The sequence below is a fragment of the Lissotriton vulgaris genome, chromosome 3_1 (assembly GCF_964263255.1).
Source record: "Lissotriton vulgaris chromosome 3_1, aLisVul1.2, whole genome shotgun sequence".
Taxonomy (NCBI): domain Eukaryota; kingdom Metazoa; phylum Chordata; class Amphibia; order Caudata; family Salamandridae; genus Lissotriton; species Lissotriton vulgaris.
In genome coordinates, this window is record NC_141689.1 from 1,676,296,400 (window position 1) to 1,676,320,846 (window position 24,447).

Sequence of the window (24,447 nt, forward strand, 5' to 3'; positions counted from 1 at the left end):
GAAAGGAAAATGAGTAAGAAAGAACAGAAAGGTATGAGAGGAGAAAGGAAGTGAAGTAGGAGGACTGAAAGAAGGTGAGTGTTAGGAAAGAAAGTAAGGAGAAGAAGAGTGAATATGGGGAATGTTGATATTCAAAGAAAATGTTGAAAAGGAACAGGGGTGTGGAAGGGTAAGAAAAGATGCATTGCTGGAGCTGAAGGCAGAAGGCCTCATTTATGAAGCCATGCGTCACTTTAACGCCACCAAAGCGTCACTTTTTGTGACGCATCAGTCCAATAAAAAATGCACCTTATTTATTCATATTTACAAAGTGGCGCAGCTAGGTAAATGCGTCACTTTGTAAACCCCTGCGCCACATTATTCCTACGTCAGGTGTAATGTATGCAAAAGGGACGTATTGACGCAAGAAAGGGTCGTACAGATGACGCAGTGAAAGCTATGAGATATCACTGCGTCACTTTTATGACGCTGCTGCGTCCAAATTTTACGCCTGTTTCACAGCAGGCGTGCAGGCCCTTTCACATGGGGCTTGGCCCCATGTGAAAGGATACATTGCTGGAGTTGCTTCATTTTTGTGACACACTCCAGCAATGCTTCACTTTTGCGCTTACAGATACGTCTGAAATACTGACGTATCTAAAAGAACTTCCAACATAATACGTCATAAATTTAATATGACGCATGATTAGAAGACTGAAGGACTCATTTATGAGGCCATGCTTCACTTTAACTCCACCGATGCGTTACTTTTTTTGACGCACCAGTGCTGTAAAAAATGCACCTTATTCAGTCATATTTACAAAGTGACACATCTAGGTAGTTGCATCACTTTGTAAGCACCTGCGCCACATTATTCCTACGTCAGGTGTAATGTATGCAAAAGGGACGTATTGACGCAAGAAAGGGTCGTAGAGGTGACACAGTGAATAAACTGGAGGCCTCATTTCTGAAAAGTGACGCATCGCTGCGTGAAAACAGCGATGCGTCACTTTTCTGTGCGCACTCCTTACGACATTCCAGATGTGTCATATTTAATGTATGACGAATCATATCGCAAGGAGTTACAGATACGTCAGTATTTCTGACGTATCTGTAAACACAAAAGTGACGCATTGCTGGAGTGCGTCAAAAAAGTGACACAACTCCAGTAATGCGTCCTTTCACATGGGGAAAGCACCATGTGAAAGGTCTTGCGTCAGTCTTACACCTGCTGTGAGGCAGGCGCAAGATTTTGACGCAACAGCATCCTAAAAGTGACAAGCTTTTTGCGGGGGAACGCCCCCTCTGCATACATTATACCTGACGCAGGTATAATGTGGCGCAGGGTTTTAAAAAGTGACCCATCTACCTAGATGCGTCACTTTTTAAATATAGCGCAACGAGGCGCATTTTTTTACACCGCTGGTGCGATGCGTCACTTTTCTGTGCGCACTCCTTACGACATTCCAGATGTGTCATATTTAATGTATGACGAATCATGTCGCAAGGAGTTACAGGTACGTCAGTATTTCTGACGTATCTGTAAACACAAAAGTGACGCATTGCTGGAGTGCGTCACAAAAGTGACGCAACTCCAGTAATGCGTCCTTTCACGTGGGAAAAGCACCATGTGAAAGGTCTTGCATCAGTCTTACATCTGCTGTGAGGCAGGCGCAAGATTTTGATGCAACAGCATGCTAAAAGTGACGCAGTGAAATCTCATAGATTTCACTGCATCGCTATTACCAAGCTTTTTGCGGGGGAACGCCCCCTCTGCATACATTATACCTGACGCAGGTATAATGTGGCGCAGGGTTTTAAAAAGTGACCCATCTACCTAGATGCGTCACTTTTTGAATATAGCGCAACAATGCGCATTTTTTTACACCGCTGGTGCGTCACAAAAAGTGACGCACAGGCGGAGCAAAACTGTCGCAAGGCCTTCATAAATAAGGCCCTGGATTTTCCCGTGCTTCGCTCCCCAGTGCGCTTCCTGGTGCGCGTATCGGGCGCTCCCCCCATGCAAATCGAAAACAAATATTTTTTTTAAATGCCCCGCGGGACCCATTTTTTAGCCCCCACATCAAATCTAGGGGGTCAGGAGGGGTCTACCCTGCCCCCTTATAGTCATTTCTCCCTATTTTTTTATGTCACCTTTTGTGTCAGCTTTCCGCGCGCAAGTCGCGTGTCGCGCTGGGTGCGCTCCCCGATGCGCGCACCGGAGCACGCCTATAGATATATATATTTTTTTGAACCTAAATTACTCAAAATCCACTTAAGCACATATCTTGAGACATAGCAAAGGCACATCGGGCTACCAGTCCATACAATTTTGCCAAGTTTGGTGGAAATCCATTCAGCCGTTCGGGCTAAAAGTGAAATCGACCGCCCTATGGAAATTAACATAGGGAAAACACGTTTTGGGACCCCTCTTTTATCTCTGCTCCCGCTTGACGAATCCCCCCCCGAACTTTCAGGGAAGGACCGGAACGCCGAGAGGCCATTTTGAGGAAATTTTCAGTCAGATTCGTCAACCGGCGCCAAAGTTATTCCAAATAGAATTTGGAGATTTAACATTGAAAAAAATCCTAACTATAACTACCTACCTAATGCATGAAATAAAATACAAGCAGATAATAATGATAATAATACTGGATGCCCAAAGCAAGAAATAAATATGCAAATAAACAGATACAGGCAGTAAAAGGAAAGCATGAAAAGATATTAAGATATATACACTGAAAACATCAGATGATTATAACTACTGGAGATTTGAATGTACACACAGACACACGCACACATCACAATGCCAATAATCAGAGAAAATACATCACCGGTTTCAATAACTTCATTTGAGCCCACTCCAGACTGGGGGATTCACCACTGAGGTCAAGAGACTCAAAGCCAGGACCTCCTCCACTGAATAAGAAGCGTCCATCCTTTCATCTCGCTTTCCAAGTCAACAAACCCCAGTTCTATAATCTCAATGCAATATAAGTTTCCGAAAGGACCTCCTCTATGCCAAGGAAACTTACTGGAGTTGGCCAAACTCCCGCAAGCATTCCAAAGGCAAAAGAGTCCTCATGTATTTTTCTGCGCTCCCACATGTTTCAGCCCCTTATCTTAGTGAAGCTTACGAAAGTAGAAAACATTTCCAAAAGTCCAGAAACTATTTTGGCAAGGCTGCTACACTCCCACTCTGAAGCTTAAAGGAGACACAAAATGCAAGTGCAAAGGGGAAATAAAACACATAAAATTAATTAAAACAATGGCAGTCAAAGGTCATCACGTGGTCCCAATACATAGGAGTGCCTCTGGCAACACCGTAGGGAAACTTTGGATAGTGGTGTAGCAAAATGTACTATATCCACTCAAATAAGGGCACCAGTAGGGAAAGTGTTGGGTAGCGGAGGGGTAAAATGTACTATTCCCACTCCAGTCAGCACAACAATAGGGAAAGTGTTGGATTGCGGAGGGGTAAAATCTACTATTCGCACTCCAGTAAGTGAAAGAGTAGGGAAAGTGTTGAATATCAAAGGGGTAAAATGTACTAGTCCCACTCCAGTCAGCACAACACTAGGGAAAGTGTTGGATAGCGGAAGGGTCAAATGGGCTGTTCCCACTTAAGTCAATTCACCATTAAAAACAAACAAAATACCTTCAACAGAATAACATTATTTTAAAAACAATGTAAATAAAAAATATATGAATAGGTTGGGAAATAAAATACAAATATATCTCATATAATAAAATTAAAATAAAAGCATAATATAATGTTAAATACATATCACAAATACCTATAAATATTATTATAAATAAAAAACATGTGTTTTTCATACAGATAAATATTTATTACATAAATGTAATGTAGTTACTTCCCATCGAACACAACATAACCGCACAAACTGCACCTAAAACATAACTAATATAAATATTCAATAAACTAATTTTCATTAATTAAATATTAATGATTAATTAATTAATTATTATTAATGTACTTCTGACAATATAACCCCACAACACACTCATAAAGTTTACTTAAAAACTATTTACACAATTAAGAATATTAGTTGTTAAGTTAATAATTCATATTAATTACACAAATATAAAATGTATTTACTTACCACCCCGTACCCACAGAAACTCACAACCCACATCTAAAATCTAAAAAATATTTAATTCCAAAATTACCCTAATTAATTATCAATTAAACAAATATTAATAATTAAAAACTAAATATGTATTCATTGAAACTAATTAACTTCCCACCATTTGCCCCTATAAACCCTACAACCGTCATCTAAACTTAAACTTGAAGTAACTAATACTATAATTATAAATGATGTAAAATACATTTTTCCCCGCCCTTTACCCCTATAAACCCCAAACTCAAAAAAATGTAAATAAACAAATAACATAATCAATATAAATTAATTAATATTAATTATCAAATAATTAATAACTAATTGAAAATAAATTGCTTCCAATTCTTTAACCCTATAAACTCTATAACCTGCACCAAAAATAAAAAAATAATTACACAATAAACACAATTAATTAATTAATATCACAGGACAACTAATTATTAATTAATTCAAAATAAATTATTTCCCACAATTTAACGATATAATTCCACAACCCGCACTTACTAAAAATATAGACAATCAACCTAATTAGTTTTTAATTATTTAATTTGTAATAACTAACAACTAATTAATAATTCATTAAAAATAAATTTGGTCTCCACTCTCTACCCCTATAAACCTCACAACCCAACCGTAAACTTTACCCCCCAAACAACTCAAAGCACAATTAATAAAAATTAAATATCAATTAAATGAATAATATTCAATACAAAATAATCATAAATGTATTATAGTTCAATTACTTCCCATCCTATAGCCCTATAAACCCACAGCACGCTACGGAACTAAAAAAACGTAAAATGTAAATACATTTATTTAATAACTACTAAATATATATCACATATATTAGAAACATAAACAATACTTATACAAAAGAATTACATGATATACATTCAAATATATACTAAAACATAACATTAATTTAAAAAAAACGATATTTCTGCAAATCATATTAATTACTTCTATATTTCAAAAATCAATAATGCTTATCTTTAAATCAATATTCTTGACATCGATATCCTTGCTGATGATATTTCCATTTCATGTAATTTTAGAATAGATATTTTGGTATGGGGATATTTATTTTTCAACATTTTGTCTAAATACAGTCATTCAGAGAGTAACGGTGAGAACGGCTGGATCAAAATACAAATGAGTGCCAGTCAATCAATCAATCAATCAAAGACATTTATAGAGCGCACTACTTACCCGGAGCTTCTTCCTGAAGGAGAGGTGGTCTTGGGTCAGGCGCAGGTCGGGAGGGAGGGAGTTCCAGGTCTTGGCGGCCAGGTAGGAGAAGGACCTTCCTCCTGTTGTCGTTCTTCGGATGCGGGGGACGGCGGCGAGGGCGTGACTGGCTGATCGGAGATGGCGTTTGGGAGCGTAGAAGTTGATGCGGTTGTTGAGGTAGCTCGGGCCTTAATCGTGTAGGGCTTTGTGTGCGTGGGTGAGGAGACGGAAGGTGATTCTTTTGTTGATGGGGAGCCAATGCAGGTCTGTCAGATGTCCTGAGATGTGGCTGTGTCGTGGGATGTCGAGGATGAGTCTGGCTGAGGTGTTCTGGATCCGCTGGAGTCTCTTCTGGAGCTTGGCGGTGGTTCCGACGTAGAGGGCATTGCCGTAGTCCAGTCGACTGATGACGAGGGCCTGGGTGACCGTCTTCCTGGTCTCGGTGGGGATCCACCGGAAGATCTTCCGTAGCATGCTCAGGATGTTGAAGCACGACGAGGAGACGGCGTTGACTTGTCTGGTCATGGAGAGGGAGGAGTCCAGGATGAAGCCCAGGTTGCGTGCGTGGTCTGTCGGTTTGGGTGCGGTGCCCAGTGCGGGGGGCAACCAGGAGTCGTCCCAGGCGGAGGGCGAGGAGCCCAGGATGAGGACTTCCGTCTTGTCTGAGTTCAGTTTCAGGCGGCTGGTCGTCATCCACTCGGCTACGTCTTTCATCCCTTCGTGAAGGTTGGCTCTGGCGGCGGCGGGGTCGTTGGTCAGGGAGAGGATCAGCTGGGTGTCGTCAGCGTAGGAGATGATGTGAGGTTGTGTTGGCGTGCGATGGCCGCGAGGGGGCTCATGTAGACGTTGAAGAGGGTAGGGCTCAGCGAGGATCCTTGAGGGACGCCGCAGATGACTTCGGTGGCCTCTGACTTGTACGGTGGTAGACGGACTCTCTGTGTTCTTCCGTCGAGGTATGAGATGATCCATTCCAGTGCCTTCTCCTGGATTTCGACGTTGCTGAGGCGCTGCACTAGGGTGCGGTGGCAGACAGTGTCGAATGCCGCGGAGAGGTCTAGGAGGATGAGGGCCGCTGTTTCTCCGTTGTCCATCAGGGCTCGGATGTCATCGGTGGCAGCGATGAGGGCGGTCTCGGTGCTGTGGTTGGCTCGGAAGCCAGACTGTGAGGAGTCGAGGGATCCATTTGTCTCGAGGAAGGCGGCCAGCTGTTTGTTGACGGTCTTCTCGATGACTTTGGCTGGAAACGGGAGGAGCGAGATGGGACGGTAATTGTTGAGTTCGGTGGGGTCCGCTGTTGGTTTCTTTAGTAGAGCACTGAGTTTGGCGTGCTTCCAGCTCTCCGGGAAGGTGGCGGTGTCGAAGGATGTGTTGATGATGTCCCGCAGGTGGGGTGTGATGACAGCGTCGGCCTTGTTGAAGATGTGGTGAGGGCATGGGTCGGTCGGAGATCCGGAGTGGATGGAGTTCATCATGCGGACGGTGTCTTCGGTGCTGATCGGAGTCCAGGCACGGAGGGTGGTGGTGGGGGGTGGTGGTTCGGTCGTGGCGTGCGTCGGTTGAGTGCTGAAGCTGTTGTGTATGTCTGCGATCATATTGTGGAAATAGGAGGCAAGGGAGTTGCAGAGGTCTTGCGATGGGGTGATGTTGTTGTTTTCGGCGTTGGGGTTGGAGAGCTCTTTCACAATGTTGAAGAGTTCCTTGCAGTTGTGTGCGTTGTTGTCCAGCCGGTCCTTTAATGCAGTTTTCTTGGTGGCGTGGATCAGTTGGTGGTGCTTCCGGGTGGCAAGCTTGAGGGTGGTCATGTTGTCCGGTGTTGGTTCCCTTCTCCAGGCTTTCTCGAGGGCTCGGCAGTTCTTCTTGGAGCTCTTGAGTTCGTCGGTGAACCATGGGGCCTTCTTGCTGCCGGGTCTGCTGGGCGGGGTCCTCAGTGGGGCGAGTTCGTCCGCGCAGTTGCTGATCCACTTCGTGAGGTTGTCGGCGGCCTGGCTGGGGTTCGCTGAGCTGGCGGGAGGGTGCTGGCTCTGGGAAGCGGCGAGCTGGTCGGCTGTGATCTTGTTCCAGCTTCTTCGAGCAACCTGTTGCTGGTGGTGGTGGTCGTCGTTCTTCTGAAGGTGAAGTGGACGCAGCTGTGGTCCGTCCAGTGGAGTCCAGTGGCGTGGCTGAAGGCGATGTCTTTGCTGGATGAGAAGACGGCGTCGAGTGTGTGTCCGACGAGGTGGGTGGGGGTGGACACCAGCTGCTTGAGTCCGAGGTTGGCGAGGTTGTCGAGCAGGGTGATGGTGTTGCGGTCGTTGTTGTTCTCCAGGTGGAAGTTGATGTCCCCCAGGAGGATGTAGTCAGCGGAGGGGAGGGCATGCGGGCTGACGAAGTCGGCGATGTCCTCGCTGAATTGTGTGCGTGGTCCCGGGGGTCGGTAGATCAGGGTGCCTCTGAGGGTGGTCTTCGGGTCGGTGCGGATCTGGAAGTGTAGGTGTTCGGCAGTAGTCAGGGTGTCGTCGGTGTTGGTCGTGATGTGGATGGTGTCCCTGTGGATGATGGCGATGCCTCCTCCAGTCTGGATGTCGCGATCTCTCCGGGTGATCTTGTATCCCTCTGGGATGGCGATGGCGATGTCGGGCACTGAGGAGTCGTTCATCCAGGTTTCCGTGAGGAAGGCAACGTCAGGAGCTGTGGTGTCGAGGAGGTTCCAGAGTTCGATGGCGTGTCTGTGGACGGAGCGGGTGTTGAGCAGGATGCACTTGAGGTGGTTGCTGCTGGTGTTCGGCTTGGCGGGTGCTGGTGCGAGGCAGGTCCGGATGCAGGTGAACTTGCAGGCGTGGCAGCTGAAGGGTCCGTGGGTGCGTCTCGGGGTGGCTCGGTAGCATCCCGGGACTCGGCCGGTGTTGAGCGCGTTGAGGGTGGCGGCGGTGTACGTCCGGCGGGTGGGCTGGGGTCCTCGGGGGCCAGGGGTTCCGGCGCTGGGCGCGGTCCAGGCGCGGACGGGCGCAGACGGGCTTACCTTTGGCGCACCTCCGGCACGCTTAGGGCGCGCCCGCTGCGCGGGCACGCTGCGCGTTGGCCACTCTGCCATATGAGGAGAGTGGGGGGGCGGAGCGAGAGAGGGGCCGCTGGGAGGGGGAGCGGGGTGGCGAATGGGGATGGCGAGCGAGGGAAGGGGGCGGGGCCGCAGGGGGGCAGCGGCGAGGAGGTGGCGGGAAACGAGGCCGGGGCTGGGCGAGGAGGGGGGAGCAGTGGGGGCTAGGGAAAAAACGGCGGGGAAAGAAAAAAAACACAACGGCGGCAAGGCAAGCAGGTGGCAGGGGGCACAGGAGATCCGTGGAAGCGGATCTGGCGGAGGGCACAGCTCAGGGCAGAGGCGGCACCAGAGGACGGGCTCACTCACGGGGAATGTGCTCTGGGGATGACCTACCCGGAGGGACAGAGGTCACTGCACCTCGCTGGCCACAGAGGCTATAAGTAGTCTCGTGCGAGGGAGGGGCCGCTGGGAGGGGGAGCGGAGTGGCGAATGGGGATGGCGAGCGAGGGAAGGGGGCGGGCTGCAGGGGGGCAGCGGCGAGGAGGTGGCGGCAAACGCGGCCGGGGCTTGGCGAGGAGGGGGGAGCACTGGGGGCTAGGGAAAAAATGGCGGGGAAAGAAAAAAAACACAACGGCGGCGAGGTAAGCAGGTGGCAGGGGGCACAGGAGATCCGTGGAAGCGGATCTGGCAGAGGGCACAGCTCAGGGCAGAGGCGGCACCAGAGGACGGGCTCACTCACGGGGAGTGTGCTCGGGGGGTGACCTGCCCGGAGGGACAGAGGTCACTCAGTGGATGTTCATGCTTTTACAAATTGTCTGCACAGATGTGGAGTGCAATAATGGTAAGTCCCAGTGTATGGTCCGCATTCTACGAAATGTGAGCACAGATTTTTTTTTCCTCTCGGTACTCTCAATTTTATATGTGCACACGTGCAAAAAAGTGAGATATCTTCTGTGTTACAAATGAATCATCAAGTGCATTAAATAAAATGTGATTGCGATTCTTTAATTTGTATCTCAATATTATATTTTTGTGGTCAAGTGTATATTAGCAGAGTAGAATCGCAGAATAACACAGAGATGGAATGACTATTCCAGAAATGTTACTTAATGTCACCTCCAGATGTAAAATCTAAAAATAAAACATTACATATATTTCGTATTTGGTTGCAAATTGAAAGTTACTTTATGTTTAAAATAAGCATGTGTTATAATAAATGTAACATTACTCTTGCAGGAGAAACCCAACATTTTACAAATACATTTGTGGGTAAAGACGTCTCGATTATGGGACTACCTTTGGCGTTCTATTCTGGCATGTATGCTTATGCAGGCTGGTAAGTCCACATGAATATACCATGATTGTGTTGTACGCAAACCACATTTTTCAGCTTTCTGCAGTTTTCTATTGCTACGTTTACTGCATTACATAAACGGTGTGTCTGATGTCTTGCTTATTATCTTGCTGGCCTCTCTGTCCTTCTCCATGTTTCTCTTCCAGTGGTGTCATTTCACAAAAACAAAGCAACAGTTGAGGTGATGTAAAAAATCCCTACCATGCTACTGAAATGAATGGAGATAACATTACACTGTTGTTTTGTTCAACTTTGTTAAAATATAGAGGGTGCACCTTTTTTAGTGAAGCCTCGACAGCGCATGCACCATCTGCAAGACCTGTTATATCTCTTTTGTTAGCTTTTGGCATGCCCACCAATTGCCATTGGTTGCTATCTGCGTGATTCTGAAATGTTAGCTAGTAATTGATGCTTTGTTGTAAAAGTATCCGCCCTGGCGATTTCACTAAGGGAATATTTTAGTTGGCCATCACACAGTGTGTGATGGCTCCTCCTCCTCCTTCCTCCTGCCTGGGCATTGCAGTCTTCTTTTTTAGGTTGAGCCTCGTTTTCACCCTTGCTCCATGTGTAGGTCCCCCACACTTATTCCCCCCAACCCTCCCTCCTCACAGCACTTGTGCATCTAGCTGCAGAGAGCTTTGGGTCTGGTTGAACAGGAAGGAAGGTTGAGCAAAATATAACCAGCCCCGCTAGTAACACTCGAATTGGGTGCCCTTGCTGCATCGGGATTAAGGGAAGACTTCAATGACAGTGAGCTGTGGAGCTCACTCCCTCATCCCACCCACCCTGCAGCTGATCCTGCGAGACTTAACCCCTTGCCTGTGCAGCGAATTCTGTTGCGGCGCGGGGGCTAGGGGGTGAGGGTGGCGCTCGGCGCCCATGACGGCTCCACGCCGTCATGAGTCACGGGCGGCATGTGCCCATGACAATGTGGTTCCATCAAGACCACGCCCGCTCATTGATTCGCTCGCACAGGCGGGGAATTAGTGCCGCAAGGGAGGAGCGGCGGCGGCATGACTGCTACACGTCATCATGAGCACACGCCACCCTATGGTTCATGACGCCGTGGAGCCGTCATGAGCACTCAAGGGGTTAAATGATGCACGGCAAGCTAGGCTTCCAAGTGTAATGGTTTCTGAGAAACTACTGCTTTCATGGTGACTAGCTCGTCATGAGCATGCGGGCGCTGTGCCCGCCCCCCTACCCCTGGCATAGCGAGGGCATAACCCCAACAGCGAAGGGGCTAGAGAAGAAAACATACCAATTGTTCCCGGACACCCAATGATTAGAATAGGCAAAGGAATATAAATACCTAGGAGTTCTGCTTGACAACAAAGGATCTTTCATCCCTCAGAAAGAAGCACTGTGATGAAATGGAAACATCATACCCTTCGCCATGAAGTACCTAAAAAAATCACTCTGTGGACCTTCAGTAACATCTCTTCATGAGGTCATTTAAACCAAGCTCATCCCTACAGTAACATACGGGAGTGAGGCAATGCTAGGAGGAGACGCATTTACGTGGAAAGAATATCCATGGGACATACAGAACAATTTCCACATTCCAAAATTCACCTCTCCAGTGCAAATAAGGTTAGAGTTTGGGCTTCAGAACCAGAACCTGGCTAGGAGAGGGGCCTGTATAAAGTGCTAAAACAACAATTGATTGACAGAATAAGGAACAAATCTATAGTTTTTTTGCTCCCCATGCCATTCCAATTTGAACCCAGGCATATGCAAATCAGTCTTGACCCTGCGCCCAATGGGAACAGTCCAGCCCGAACTGCCAGGCCAGGTCCTCCCTGGACTGAAAACAAGCATCCTAGGGTTTCCCCCTCATCAGCCAGGATAGCTTGACTTCAGTGGCATGGAGAGCATGGGACCCGCATCTGGGTATACCAGTCCCACTCAAGTGACAAATGCTAAAACAATTGATGGACAGAATGCAGAACAATGTCATACATTCACCCCAGTACAGAGATCTGGGCCTAAATCCATAGTTTATTCCTCCCCATGCCATTCCAGTACTAGCCTGCTTCAAATCAGATTCCACACAACTGATTTGCAGCTTCACAAAATTCCTTAGTTCATTAGAGAAGCGCCTGCACATAGCAAAAAATACAGCAAAAAATACAGCTGATAACAAGAAGCAAATTAATCAAGAGACATTCTCCGGGAAGACCTCTTAATCACGCCTTCTCTAATTTAAAAAAAAATGTGGACTTTGTAACAAATTTTAATCTGTACTACCATGTATTTGATATGCTTTGTATATGCAGTCTTTTTTTTTAATCCAGCATAAGAAATTGACTTGATTTGACTAGTGTGTCCTTATGGATCAGAGAGATGGAGGACTGTGGGTATCATATTGAAACCCCCTGACCTGCTCATGTGCACAAGATGGCAGTACGGTTACTTTCCCAGAACTTGGAAGCATATTGCTGACATTCCTGCCACCTGAGGGAAGGGTTCCAGACACTGAAGTTGAGAAAAGGAGACAAGCTAATTCAATAAGGTACTTTTTCTGCAAGGAGTCTGAAGAACAGTCATTTGGTACAGGGTGTGACTGCTGTCTCTACTGTTCAAAATGTTGTGTTCTTTAGAAGAAACAAGTCTTGTGTCTCTCTTACTAATCACTAGCAGAATGCCTTTTGGTAGACAGGTACCCCTCTTTCTGCCTGTTTTGTCTATGCTCCAGTTTGGAGACAACCCTGCTGTGAGGAGGATTACTCTAGGTAAAGCCGGAGTCAGAGATCAGCCTAAAAAAATAACCTGAAAGAAGTACCAACCCAAACCGGTTCTGTAAGTGAAGAACAGGATTATACATCTCCAATCTGTGATACTTGTATGAAAGTAGGAACTGTTAACCCACTTTTTCCTGTTCCAAGTTCTCATCAACCAAGAAGGGGCAGGATACAATAAGTTCCCAGAGTACTACTGCACAACTAAGGCTGGTATCGACAAGCCAACCAGCTTCACAGCGATGAAGGGACATCACCCAGAGTCTGATCTGGAGGAAGAACTGTCTTGTTGTTCTGTAATGCATGCAGGTGGGCTATATGAGATAAAAGGGAAGGAGTGAGTATCCGTCCATTAGAGTCTCACAAGAATGTGACCATTAGGCTACCATGCTGAAGCTTGTCACATGATCTGAAGCAGATACTCTGCGCCACTGCTGAGGTGTGCCCGAGCAGTTCACCCAACAAATCCTGCCAGCTGCTAATCCATGGCACCTGCTAGAAGAGTGCCTGGATGGATCCCTGCTATTGCAGACCATAACACGTGAAGAGGTGTGTTTGAGCAACCTGCACCACTGAATAACTCACAGTTGCCATGGCCTTAGCACTTGCTCAAGTTTCCTCAAGTGCACTACAGTGCTATATGGTAAACTGGTACCTGACAGCAGTTATCTGCTGTGTGTCCAAGCAACTCTCCTCCTACCCAAACCGCTGACCAGAAGAGTGCCTGATCAAACTTTGCCATCGCAATCCAACAGTGATGCACTGATAAGCAGCCCAACTGTTGCCAAACTGACCTAAATGATAACTGCATCACCAGTTTATCCCCCAGGAAGTATGCTCGGCTTAGTCGCTGATTTCTCAATCACCAGCTGGCTCACCACGTGCCCAGAAGATGGCTGCTGATAAGAACACAGCCTTTCTTGTGTCTTCTGCTGTCTCCTGACTCATGGCCCCATCTGCTCCCAGCTCAGGAGCAGTGGGTCAGTACCTCTGTGGCATTAAGTCTTCCCACATCAAGCTTCCATCCAACTTTTCACCCGATAGATACTGTTGAGAAACTGTGACTGTAGGAGCGGTGATCTCCTCCTAAAATTGCCGCCATTAATTTGGATTGACCTTTAAACTGCCACCATTCATTGGGATTGACCTTGATCTGTTGATCAGTGATAGCTCTGCCATTTATACAAGCGGTGTTGACTATGCCTCCACGATAAGGACTAATCAATTAGAAATGGGTCCTTCCTCATATGCAATATCTACTGTCCTGAAGATGGTCTGGTGGACTGACGCCATTTAAGACCGAAACGTCGACTCTATCATCTATTTTCGAAATACATATTGTATTCAAGTGACCATTATTCTCATTAGGAGATATGTCATTGTTGATCTTAGTGGAATAGATGTTTATCTCATGAAGTGCAGGATAAATTTGATTTCACCTCTTTCATGATTTATTGCTGGATTAATTGTTCATTTGGACTCCTTTTTAACTTGATTCATATATATATAAATATTTTTGTATTTTCAACTAAAGATATTCTTGTGTTTTTGTGCTTTGTATATTCATTTATTGGCTTTGCCAAATGACAATTGCGTGTGTGTTCTAATTAGACTCACCTGCAGAGTAATTGTAGAATAATTAACTCTAGAATCTTCCTCAAACAAAGTCCCTTGTAGGCACCTGTTCAGAGGAGGCATGGCCTATCAGTTTGGAATGAATTATTACTTTCAGGAATGGACTGAAATTAAATTGCATATGATTGATCCTTGTTCGGAACGACCTAGTTGAGGCAGAAAGCTAGAAAATAGCAGCGAAACAATGAAGCAAGAGTAGATACCAACGATTGTGAGTAGTTGAACAGATTCTAGCCATCGTTATTGTGCTGTGAACGTGTTCTGTGCTGCTGTTGCACTAAAAGATAAAGGATAAAGCATATGGGTCATTTCGATTCACTCTGAATATTTCATTTCCTTCGGCAACATTTTTTTCCCTCCACCAACCAATAAGCCTCTTAGTGCATGATGTAATATTCCCTGAAAAGCACTACCTGCCATCACTAGGAATAAAGTTTCCCTCACTGGATCTTCAAGATGTCATTCTATATTGAACAATAGGCGCCATATTATACATACGGCGCATTTTCCTTCATTGCGCTTGGAGCACCTTTTAAAAGGTGCGGCCAGCAATGAAGGATAATGGGAAGTATTATGATGAATGCATGGCCTCCAGGGCAGCCGCGAACTAGCCATGACACCAGAGCAGCTCATTCATGTGAAAAACTGAACAGCTGCTTTGAAGCCACTCCTTGTTTTCACAGTGCAGGCAGCAACTCACCTGCACTTAGAAGGGGAAAAAGAGATCACCTTGCAGGTGGGGGCAGTGAGTGACTGCACTCGCCTACCAGGGGATGTCTTTGGGGTACTTGGGGACCCCCTTACCCCTCTCCAGAGGGCTGCCATCAGGGGGCGCACTGAGTGTATGGCGACATTTAGGTGGCGAAATTCCAGTGCGCCTTCTAAGAGCTTCTTTGCCTCTGCGCCTGTGTCTGTAATAAGGCACTGATGCAGAGGCAAAAGGATTCCCTCATTTGCATAGGCACATCCCCATGCAAATGAGAGAATGCTCTCTGACGAAAGCGCTAGCGTTTTATGTGCGCCAGCGTTATCTGTATTACAGAAGGGGCCGCATAAGCGTCTGCGGCCCTTTCTGTAATACCAAAGGGTCTCTGGGCGTGGAAAGCGTGCACAAACACTGTTGTGCCCCCGGGGCACTTGAATAATATGGACCCAGTTATTTCAGCATGGAGATATTACAGAGTAATCGATGGTCAGTGTATAGTTGTGGAAAAATTAATAAGCAAGTATAATGAATTTAACAACCTGAAGATCATTTTACCTGAAACTAAAGTTATGTTCTTTGGAAACTCTAAGCCAGTTTTTAATTGGTTAATTTATTTCTCTTCTATAAACTATTTTAAAAGCCATCACTATATAGGAGTCATCATTGACAAGAGCCTGACATGGACTGATCAGTTCCACAACTTGACATCTAAGAGTAATAACTCAAGCTAAAGCAGTCCAACAAATATTGGAGTGGGATGAATTTGGTCAAGCTATTAGCAAAAAAGCGTGCAAATGCGTTGCAATATTATATTCATCTACTGGTTTTTCACAAAAATAATGTTATATTTTGATGCTCTCCTTATTCAATTGATCAGTTTACTATTTAATTTGAAAATACACAACTCTTCGCTGCCATATTCTACTCAAAAGTCTTTCTTGTTTGATGTTTTTAAATAAAATTCAATGTATTCATTATATTTGTGGATGTCTTCTAGCTGAAAATAATTGCATGAAAAGCTTCATATATAAGAACGCTTTTTCTAGCAATTCTTATTTTCAAATACCTATTAAAAATCGGCTACAGGGTCTACTAAAGGAATATCAGCTTCCTAGTTTGGAAATTCTCTGTAAAATGTCGACTGTTTAAGGTAAACAAGTTTTAAAATATTCTATTTTGTAATCAAAATGATCCTATCTCATCACCTGTGCTTTTAGTTTTTTAATTATGTCAAGATTACCTCCAGTCACAAATCGAACAAGCATTGGCAAACCCACTAGTTCTGGTGTTGTCCGACAGCCTTTTTTCTTTGCCAATTCTTCTTCTTTTCTGTCATGATTTTTGCACAAGGTTATTGTTAAACCACAGGGTCTTCATCAATCTAAAAACATTGGCTAAAAGTAAAACCCTTTTTTGTCTAAAAAAGTTCGAATTAAATAGGTAGCCCCTGGAACTAATGGGAACTACATTGTGTGTGTGGAGGTGCTCCATTTGAAAGGGCAACATATCATAATTCACAGTGAGGTCAGCTAATGCTTGAAGGTGGCTGACCGATGGTCCTTTAATGCATGTTCGAGTGGGTGGAAAAAAACAGACTAATGGGTGACGTAGGGCTGATGACCCCTACTAATATGATATACACATACTTTTAGTAAAAGCAAAAGGTCCAGAATAACAGCAGAACTAAAAAAGCTTTTAGGCCGACCTGGCTGGCAACTGCTTGCATTTCTCAATGCTTCTTTTGTAATGTATTTGCACATCTTTATTACAAATAGAGGACCTTGCTAAGATAGATGAACATAGTGGCTTGAAAAGATAGATGGACAGATAGATAAAGTATAGTTTTTAATGTTTATGAATTCGGACTGTGATTCATATTTTATGGTCCTTTCTGTATAAAGACCAGTTAGTATAGATTCAACTACTTATTTATTGCGTGATGTGTTTGTTCTTTTTGTAAATTTAGAATCTATAGAAACGTTTTCCTATGTACCTATATAACCAGTGAAATTAGTGTAACTGAAAAAAGATCTTTGTAATGAAGATACCTCCAGAATGGACATAACATGGCAGAAACTTGCTGCTAATTTCCCAACAGCTTAGCTTGGAACTATATTTCGCTCTAGAATGAGCAGGTACTTTAATTCCTCCTAATGACAGGAAAGCTCAGAGCACAGGCCTCCAATGCATGGTACATAAGTACCTCTGAAATAGTTCAAGATGTATTTTCCATAAATCCCACCTCTAGATTGTTTTGACAACGGCTTACCCTGGAAGCATGTATGCTGTCGCATATACTGTGCAGCTTCGATGAAACAAAGATTCACGCTATCTATCTGAGGGGCATATTACCAAGGGCCTTATCGCCGCTTTAGCTGGAATTTTTCCCGCTAAAGCGGCGATAATTTTATCGCCCTATCACCTAGCTGTCGCTAACACCAGTTAGCGACAGCTAGTAGGAGATAGCGATCCTCTTGGGGCCCACTTTGCATATCAGCGATAATTATCGCTAATGACATGCAAAGATGTTAGCAACTGGAAACAGTCGCTAACATCGCTATCTCCTATTACGAACTTTTGGAATTATTCGCGCTAAGCGCGAATATCTCCACAAGCTAACGCCTGGCCAGAGCAGTTCTTAGCCATGTTATCCAGTGGTAGGTGGATAACATGGCTAAGAGCATTAGCTCGTTAATGCAAGAATATCGCGGACTTTTCAGCGATATTCATGCATTTCGGCCGATTTTTATCGCTTAGGAGATAAACCTTGATAATAGCAAGGCTCCTAAGCGATAAAAATAGTCGATGCACGGCGTTAAAATAATTGCCACTAACCAAGCATAGCGATAATTATCGCTTATGCTTGGTAATATGCCCCTATGTTCTCTTTGGTGGTTTTCAATCATTTTCTTACATTTTTAAATCAGACTCGTCCTATTTTGTTTACTTAAAAAACATCTATAAAACCCAGCCTTATATTTCTTACTGTTTTAGCAGAATTTTATGTTCAGAAAGTTACCTTTTTGGGCAATAGTGCTTAAAATACCAAACTCCTAAGAATGGTTATATCATGTGCAGTTAGAAGAGCAGCAATATGGTGATGTATGTATTATGTTAGTAGGAGGCATGTAGTGTTTACCTTCAATAATTTCATAATAGAGGTGGCAGTGCATAATTGGAGCTGGTGGTTCCCAGTGAAGTCCACTGGCACTCATTTTTGCGGTCTGGCCCTATATGTTTTCCTCATAAGGGATTGACCGGGAGCAAGAAAAGTAAAAAACACACAAACTGGAAATAAGAAGGAAGAGAAAGGCAGAAAACATGCACGAAGGGAGAAAGCAGGAACCTGCAAGAGTGAGATGGAAGGGCAGCAGTGTCTGGTGGTGGATTACAGGGTCCTGAGGTGAATCCAACAATTTGTAGCTTAGGTATTTGTTGCACCAATTTTTACTAGTATTGCCTCAGCAGAGCTAGGTTCTCTGGTACTATGGCCGGGATGCCTGTCACCCCCTCCCAACACAATCCCCAAGGATGGGAAGACGGACGCAGTTCTGAACTTTTGGAAGGCGGGAGGGAGTTACCCTCCCGGCCGTATTTATTAAAATATGAAACAAAATTAAAACATTAAAATAACAGTTTCATATCATGTACAATTCTCATTTATTACATTATGATGAAGACACGTTGATTGGCTAACCTTAACAAATCTCTAGTACAAAGGTTTTCCTAGCCGAGTCTAACAGCCTGCAAAGCATACTTTCTAAATTAAAATTGTACATCCTAGCATTACGGGCCAACGGCAAGGTCGCAACCGGTGTCAGATCCCTACTACCAGAACTCCCCCCTCACGGTGTGAGGGCGGGCGCGCAGAGGACTGTACCTCTGTGCCAACTCCAATTTTCCTTGTCTTTGCGGGGGCCCCCTATTTAACTCGACGCCATCTTAATGGTCGTCCGAGGACTCGTGTGAGGTGTCTAGAAGGTAGCGTGGACTCCCCTCCCACCCCACACTGCTTATCACATCTGCCGTCGCGGATATCCGGGCCCCGGGAAATTCGTAGGAGGGGCATCTAGCCGCCTCCTCCCCTGGAAGGGGCCTATGACAGCCTTCCCTTAGGCGACCCCATACTTAGTGGGTGCCGCCTCCCCGTGTGAGGGGCCAATGGCCGCCTCCCCCCGGGCGCTCCCATCCATAATGGGTGGCGCCCCCCCTCTAGGGACCTTGAAATTACTGCCTAGCACAGGAACAGGAGGATGCTTCTTCGGATTAGTGCTCCTTTTATTCCTCTTCGGGAGGGCGTGTACCCTCCTCCGGTACGCCTACGGGGCGTGGCCAACGGTGTAGGTGTCTAGGACAACCCTTCTTGGGCGGGAAAAGGCGCGCCCCGGCTACGCCGCTTCGGGCATACCAGCCGTGACACGCCCCCGCCCAAAATGGTTTCCCGGGGGGATCCGGGCCCCCTACCATACGTTCGGGGGGACCGAATGGTCGCCCCTTTCCATTATTCTTTTACAGAACAAGCACTAGGAAAAGGCATTTGTGATAAAAGTAGTGGTGCTTTGTGAACTTTCATCCAGATGGGACGTGAAAACATCAAAAAATAGCACAGATCGAGTGAAGCACCTCTAACCTACTAAGCTGCCCTGTATTCGGAAGCAGTTGGAAAATAATAATTTCTCGTCATTTAAATTAACATCATTCTCTCTACGGCTCTGTTTTTCTCAATTACATTTTCTTCACCTTTGTTAAATATAGCAAACATTTTCGCTTTGAATTGTCTCGTTCAAGTGTTCACTCTTTCACTCGTTCCTGTCTTTTTCATGTCTACCCTCTTTTGACCTCATTCAATATTGTCTGTTTTTTCTTTCTCTTTAATGCTTTCTCAATTTCTCAACTCAAAATACTTCATTTTAAACACAAATTGTTGTTCTTACACAACATTATTATAGCATTCCATGTCCTCAATGAAATATATCAAACAATTCATGATGTAGAGGGCACGGAATCATATAATAATGTTATTGAAAAATTTTCATAATACTGCTGAAAACTAGAAATATAAGGGACACTTTAATATTTTAAATTATTTTATTCATGATTTAAGTCTTGAAAAAGCGACAAGAGTTGACCTTATCGCTTCCCAGGCTCTCATATCCGCCAATTACATCCTACTCAATGACCTCAATTTCCACCTGGACAACTCCAACAACCAGAAAACCGCACCCCTTCTAGAGAACCTCACCAACGCAGGAGTCAAGCAGGTGTTTATAATTTATCAATTGATTTATTGAACTTATAGAGTGCACTATCACCTGACAGGCATCCTGGCGCTAGTAGCTTGGCATGACATACATCCGCTGGACCCTACTGTAACTAACCCCTACATTTTGGGAAACAACCATGTACTCACCAATCCAACCCAAGCAACAGGACACATGCTCAACCTCATCTTCTCGGCTAGCAGAAATGTGACCTACAGCCACATCACTAAAGTTCTCTGAACCAGGCACCACTACTTGCATTTCGCCTCCATCAAACCCACCATACCCACCATATCACCAATGCCCTTAGGCCCCCCTGGCTGTAGCTAGAACAAGGCCACTGAAGAACAGCTCTCCGCCTCCTTTAGCACTACCACAGCACTGACACCAACGCCAAAATCGCAGCACGCAACCACCACCAATGGATCTCCAACTGCGCCGACACTCTGGCACCCCTCAAGAAGTCATTTAGCAAGCAACATTACAAGAAAGCCAGCTGGTTCCCCGAATCCAAACGCACCTTTAGATGACTAGAGAAGCTATGGAGGAACAACAAAAACCCACACAACTTTCAAAGTTGCAATCACCGCACTCCACTTCCTCCTCAAAACCACTAAGAAAATGAACTTCCAGAACAGAATAAATGCCAACGCACACAACAGTAAAGAACTCTTTCCCATTGTCAAAGAGTTTGCCAGGCTCAACAGCAAGATGACAGACTTTCCACCCTCCCAAGACCTCTGCAACAAACTCTGCACCTTCTTTCACCACCAGATCAGGCGGATTTATGACAGCTTCGACACCCAAGATCCTTGCACCAAGCCCGACACCACTGCACCCAACCACACCACTCCACAACAGATCCTGATCAACTGGACCCCGCTCACCACTGACTACACTCTCCAGACTATGAACAGCATCCACTCTGGAGCCCCATTGGACCCATGTCCCCAACACATCTTCCACAGACCAGCCACCGCCATTTCCCCGAGTTCTGCCACACTATTAACTGCTCCATCGAGACTGCCACCCTCCCTAACTACTAGAAACACGCCAAGATCAACTCTCTTTTAAAGAAACCATCTGCCAACCCTACCAACCTCAAAAACATCAGACCCATTTCCTTGGTCCCCTTCCCAGCAAAGCTCATTGAGAAGGCCATCATCACCCAACTCTCCAAGTTCATTGAAGCAAGCCACATCCTTAACATCTCCTAATCCATCTTCAGGAGCAACCACAGCACGAAGACCGCACTTCTCGCCACCACTGACAACATATGCTCACTCTTCAACTGAGGTAAAACTGCAGCCCTCATCCTCCTAGATACTATACCCAATGACACTCTACGCAGCAACACTCTACACAGCCCCACTCTAAGCAGTACCACTCTACACAGCGCCACTCAATGCAACCTCACTCGAAGCACTGACACTGCATGCAACACCACTCCACGCAAAGCTGCTTCAATCAATAACACCACTCAGTACAATGTCACTCCATACAAATGCCAGCCACCTTGCTCTGCACAATGCCACTCCATTTTATCCAACTCCACGCAATGCAAATTCTCTCTATGCAACTGTACTCCATACAACTGCACTTCACCCTACCCAACCCACTCCACTCTATGCTATGCCACTCCAAGCAATGGCACTCAGGGCAACACCACTCCACACAGTGCTGCTTCACACAACACCACTTCACACAATGCCGCTTCACGCAAAGCCACTCCATGCAACACCACTCCACTCCATACAACGCCACTCCATTCTGCTGCACTCCTCACAACTGCACGCTGCATGCTACTCCATGCAATGCCACATTCTACCCAGCACCACTCTATGCAGCGCCACTTTACGCAGCGACACTGTATGTAGCGACACTGTACGCAGCGACACTCCACGCAGACACTCCAAGTAGTGAAACTCCAAGCAGTGACACTCCAAACAACGCCACTCAGTACAATATCACTCCAGACAATGCTACACCACCCCGGTCTACGCGATTCCACCCTGCTCTCTGCAGCACCTCTCCATTTTACACAGCACCACTCCAGGAAAACGTAATTCACTGTTCACACCTGTACTCCATACAAGTGCACTTCACTCTACCCAACCCACTCCACTCTATGCTGCTCCACTCCAAGCAGGGACACTCAAGGTAATGCCACTCTATGCAATGCCACTCTGCTCCACACAGCCCCACTCCTTGCAACACCACTACACTTCATGCAAAGCCACTCTATGCAGCACCAATTTGTAGGACGCAGCACCACACCGAGCATCACCAGTGTACTCTATGCAATGCCACTCCATGAAATCCCACTCCACGCAGCATAACACCGCTTCACTACACCTACCACATAATTACATTACACAAATACAGCCCACACCACTCCCAAATACACTACTAACAAATAGAAAATATATATATTACTACTACACAACACATACAGACACTACACTAAAAACAAAACACATACATATAAAACATTACCATTTACAACGCCAACAACTCTAACACAAAAAATTGCAAAACCTATTGCCTTGAAAATGCTTCTTTCTCAATGCTATTCAGAAAAGGGGGGTGGTGATGGACAGAGTATCTGAATTAAACAGAACACTCCTACCCAGTCAAGGGATCAGGGCTTGATCCATCACCGTTTTTTAGCTCACTGCACCATCCCAGCTCAGAACCTGGCTACATGCAAATTAGTATGTCCCTGGCCCAGTGCATCATGGGAACAGGGCAGACCAAACTACCAAGCCAATTCTTTAACTGGAAAGGAGCAAGCTTCCGGGCCCGGTTTCTGGCATTACAGCCGTCTTCGGCCCGGCTTGCTTGAATCCTGATGGTGCAGTGAGCAAGGGACTCACATCTCAGTATACCCTTCCACGCTTATGGTGGACAAAACGATTCAGAAAAGGGGAGTGGTGGTGGACAGAGTATCTGAATTAAACAGAACACTCCTACCCAGACAAGAGATCAGGGCTTGATCCATTACCGTTTTTTAGCTCACTGCACCATCCCAGCTCAGAATCTGGCTACATGAAAATTAGTCTGTCCCTGGCCCAGTGCATCATGGGAACAGGGCAGACCAAACTACCAAGCCAATTCTTTAACTGGAAAGGAAACAAGCTTCCGGGGACCGGTTTCTGGCATTACAGCCGTCTTCGGCCCGGTTTGCTTGAATCCTGATGGTGCAGTGAGCAAGGGACTCACATCTGAGTATACCCTTCCACGCTTATGGTGGACAAAACGATTCAGAAAAGGGGGGTGGTGATGGACAGAGTATCTGAATTAAACAGAACACTCCTACCCAGTCAAGAGATCAGGGCTTGATCATCACGGTTTTTTAGCTCACTGCACCATCCCGGCTCAGAACCTGGCTACATGCAAATTAGTCTGTCCCTGGCCCAGTGCATCATGGGAACAGGGCAGACCAAACTACCAAGCCAATTCTTTAACTGGAAAGGAAACAAGCTTCCGGGGATCGGTTTCTGGCATTACAGCCGTCTTCGGCCCGGCTTGCTTGAATCGGATGGTGCAGTGAGCAAGGGACTCACATCTGAGTATACCCTTCCACACTTATGGTGGACAAAACGATTCAGAAAAGGGGGGTGGTGATGGACAGAGTATCTGAATTAAACAGAACACTCCTACCCAGTCAAGAGATCAGGGCTTGATCCATCGCCGTTTTTAGCTCACTGCACCATCCCAGCTCAGAACCTGGCTACATGCAAATTAGTCTGTCCCTGGCCCAGTGCATCATGGGAACAGGGCAGACCAAACTACCAAGCCAATTCTTTAACTGGAAAGGAGCAAGCTTCCGGGCCCGGTTTCTGGCATTACAGCCGTCTTCGGCCCGGCTTGCTTGAATCCTGATGGTGCAGTGAGCAAGGGACTCACATCTCAGTATACCCTTCCACGCTTATTGTGGACAAAACGATTCAGAAAAGGGGAGTGGTGGTGGACAGAGTATCTGAATTAAACAGAACACTCCTACCCAGACAAGAGATCAGGGCTTGATCCATTACCGTTTTTTAGCTCACTGCACCATCCCAGCTCAGAATCTGGCTACATGAAAATTAGTCTGTCCCTGGCCCAGTGCATCATGGGAACAGGGCAGACCAAACTACCAAGCCAATTCTTTAACTGGAAAGGAAACAAGCTTCCGGGGACCGGTTTCTGGCATTACAGCCGTCTTCGGCCCGGCTTGCTTGAATCCTGATGGTGCAGTGAGCAAGGGACTCACAACTGAGTATACCCTTCCACGCTTATGGTGGACAAAACGATTCAGAAAAGGGGGGTGGTGATGGACAGAGTATCTGAATTAAACAGAACACTCCTACCCAGTCAAGAGATCAGGGCTTGATCATC

General features: G+C 45.8%; 1 protein-coding gene across 1 annotated transcript in view; it reads left to right on the forward strand.

Annotated features, from left to right (window-relative positions):
• Positions 1-24,447, forward strand: part of LOC147728336 (cystine/glutamate transporter-like) — a 723,773-nt gene that overhangs the window by 275,073 nt on the left and 424,253 nt on the right. Inside the window, exon 5 of the mRNA XM_086962152.1 lies at positions 9,607-9,706. Within this exon, the coding sequence (XP_086818278.1) occupies positions 9,607-9,706 (100 nt within the window). The remainder of the gene's footprint in view (positions 1-9,606; positions 9,707-24,447) is intronic.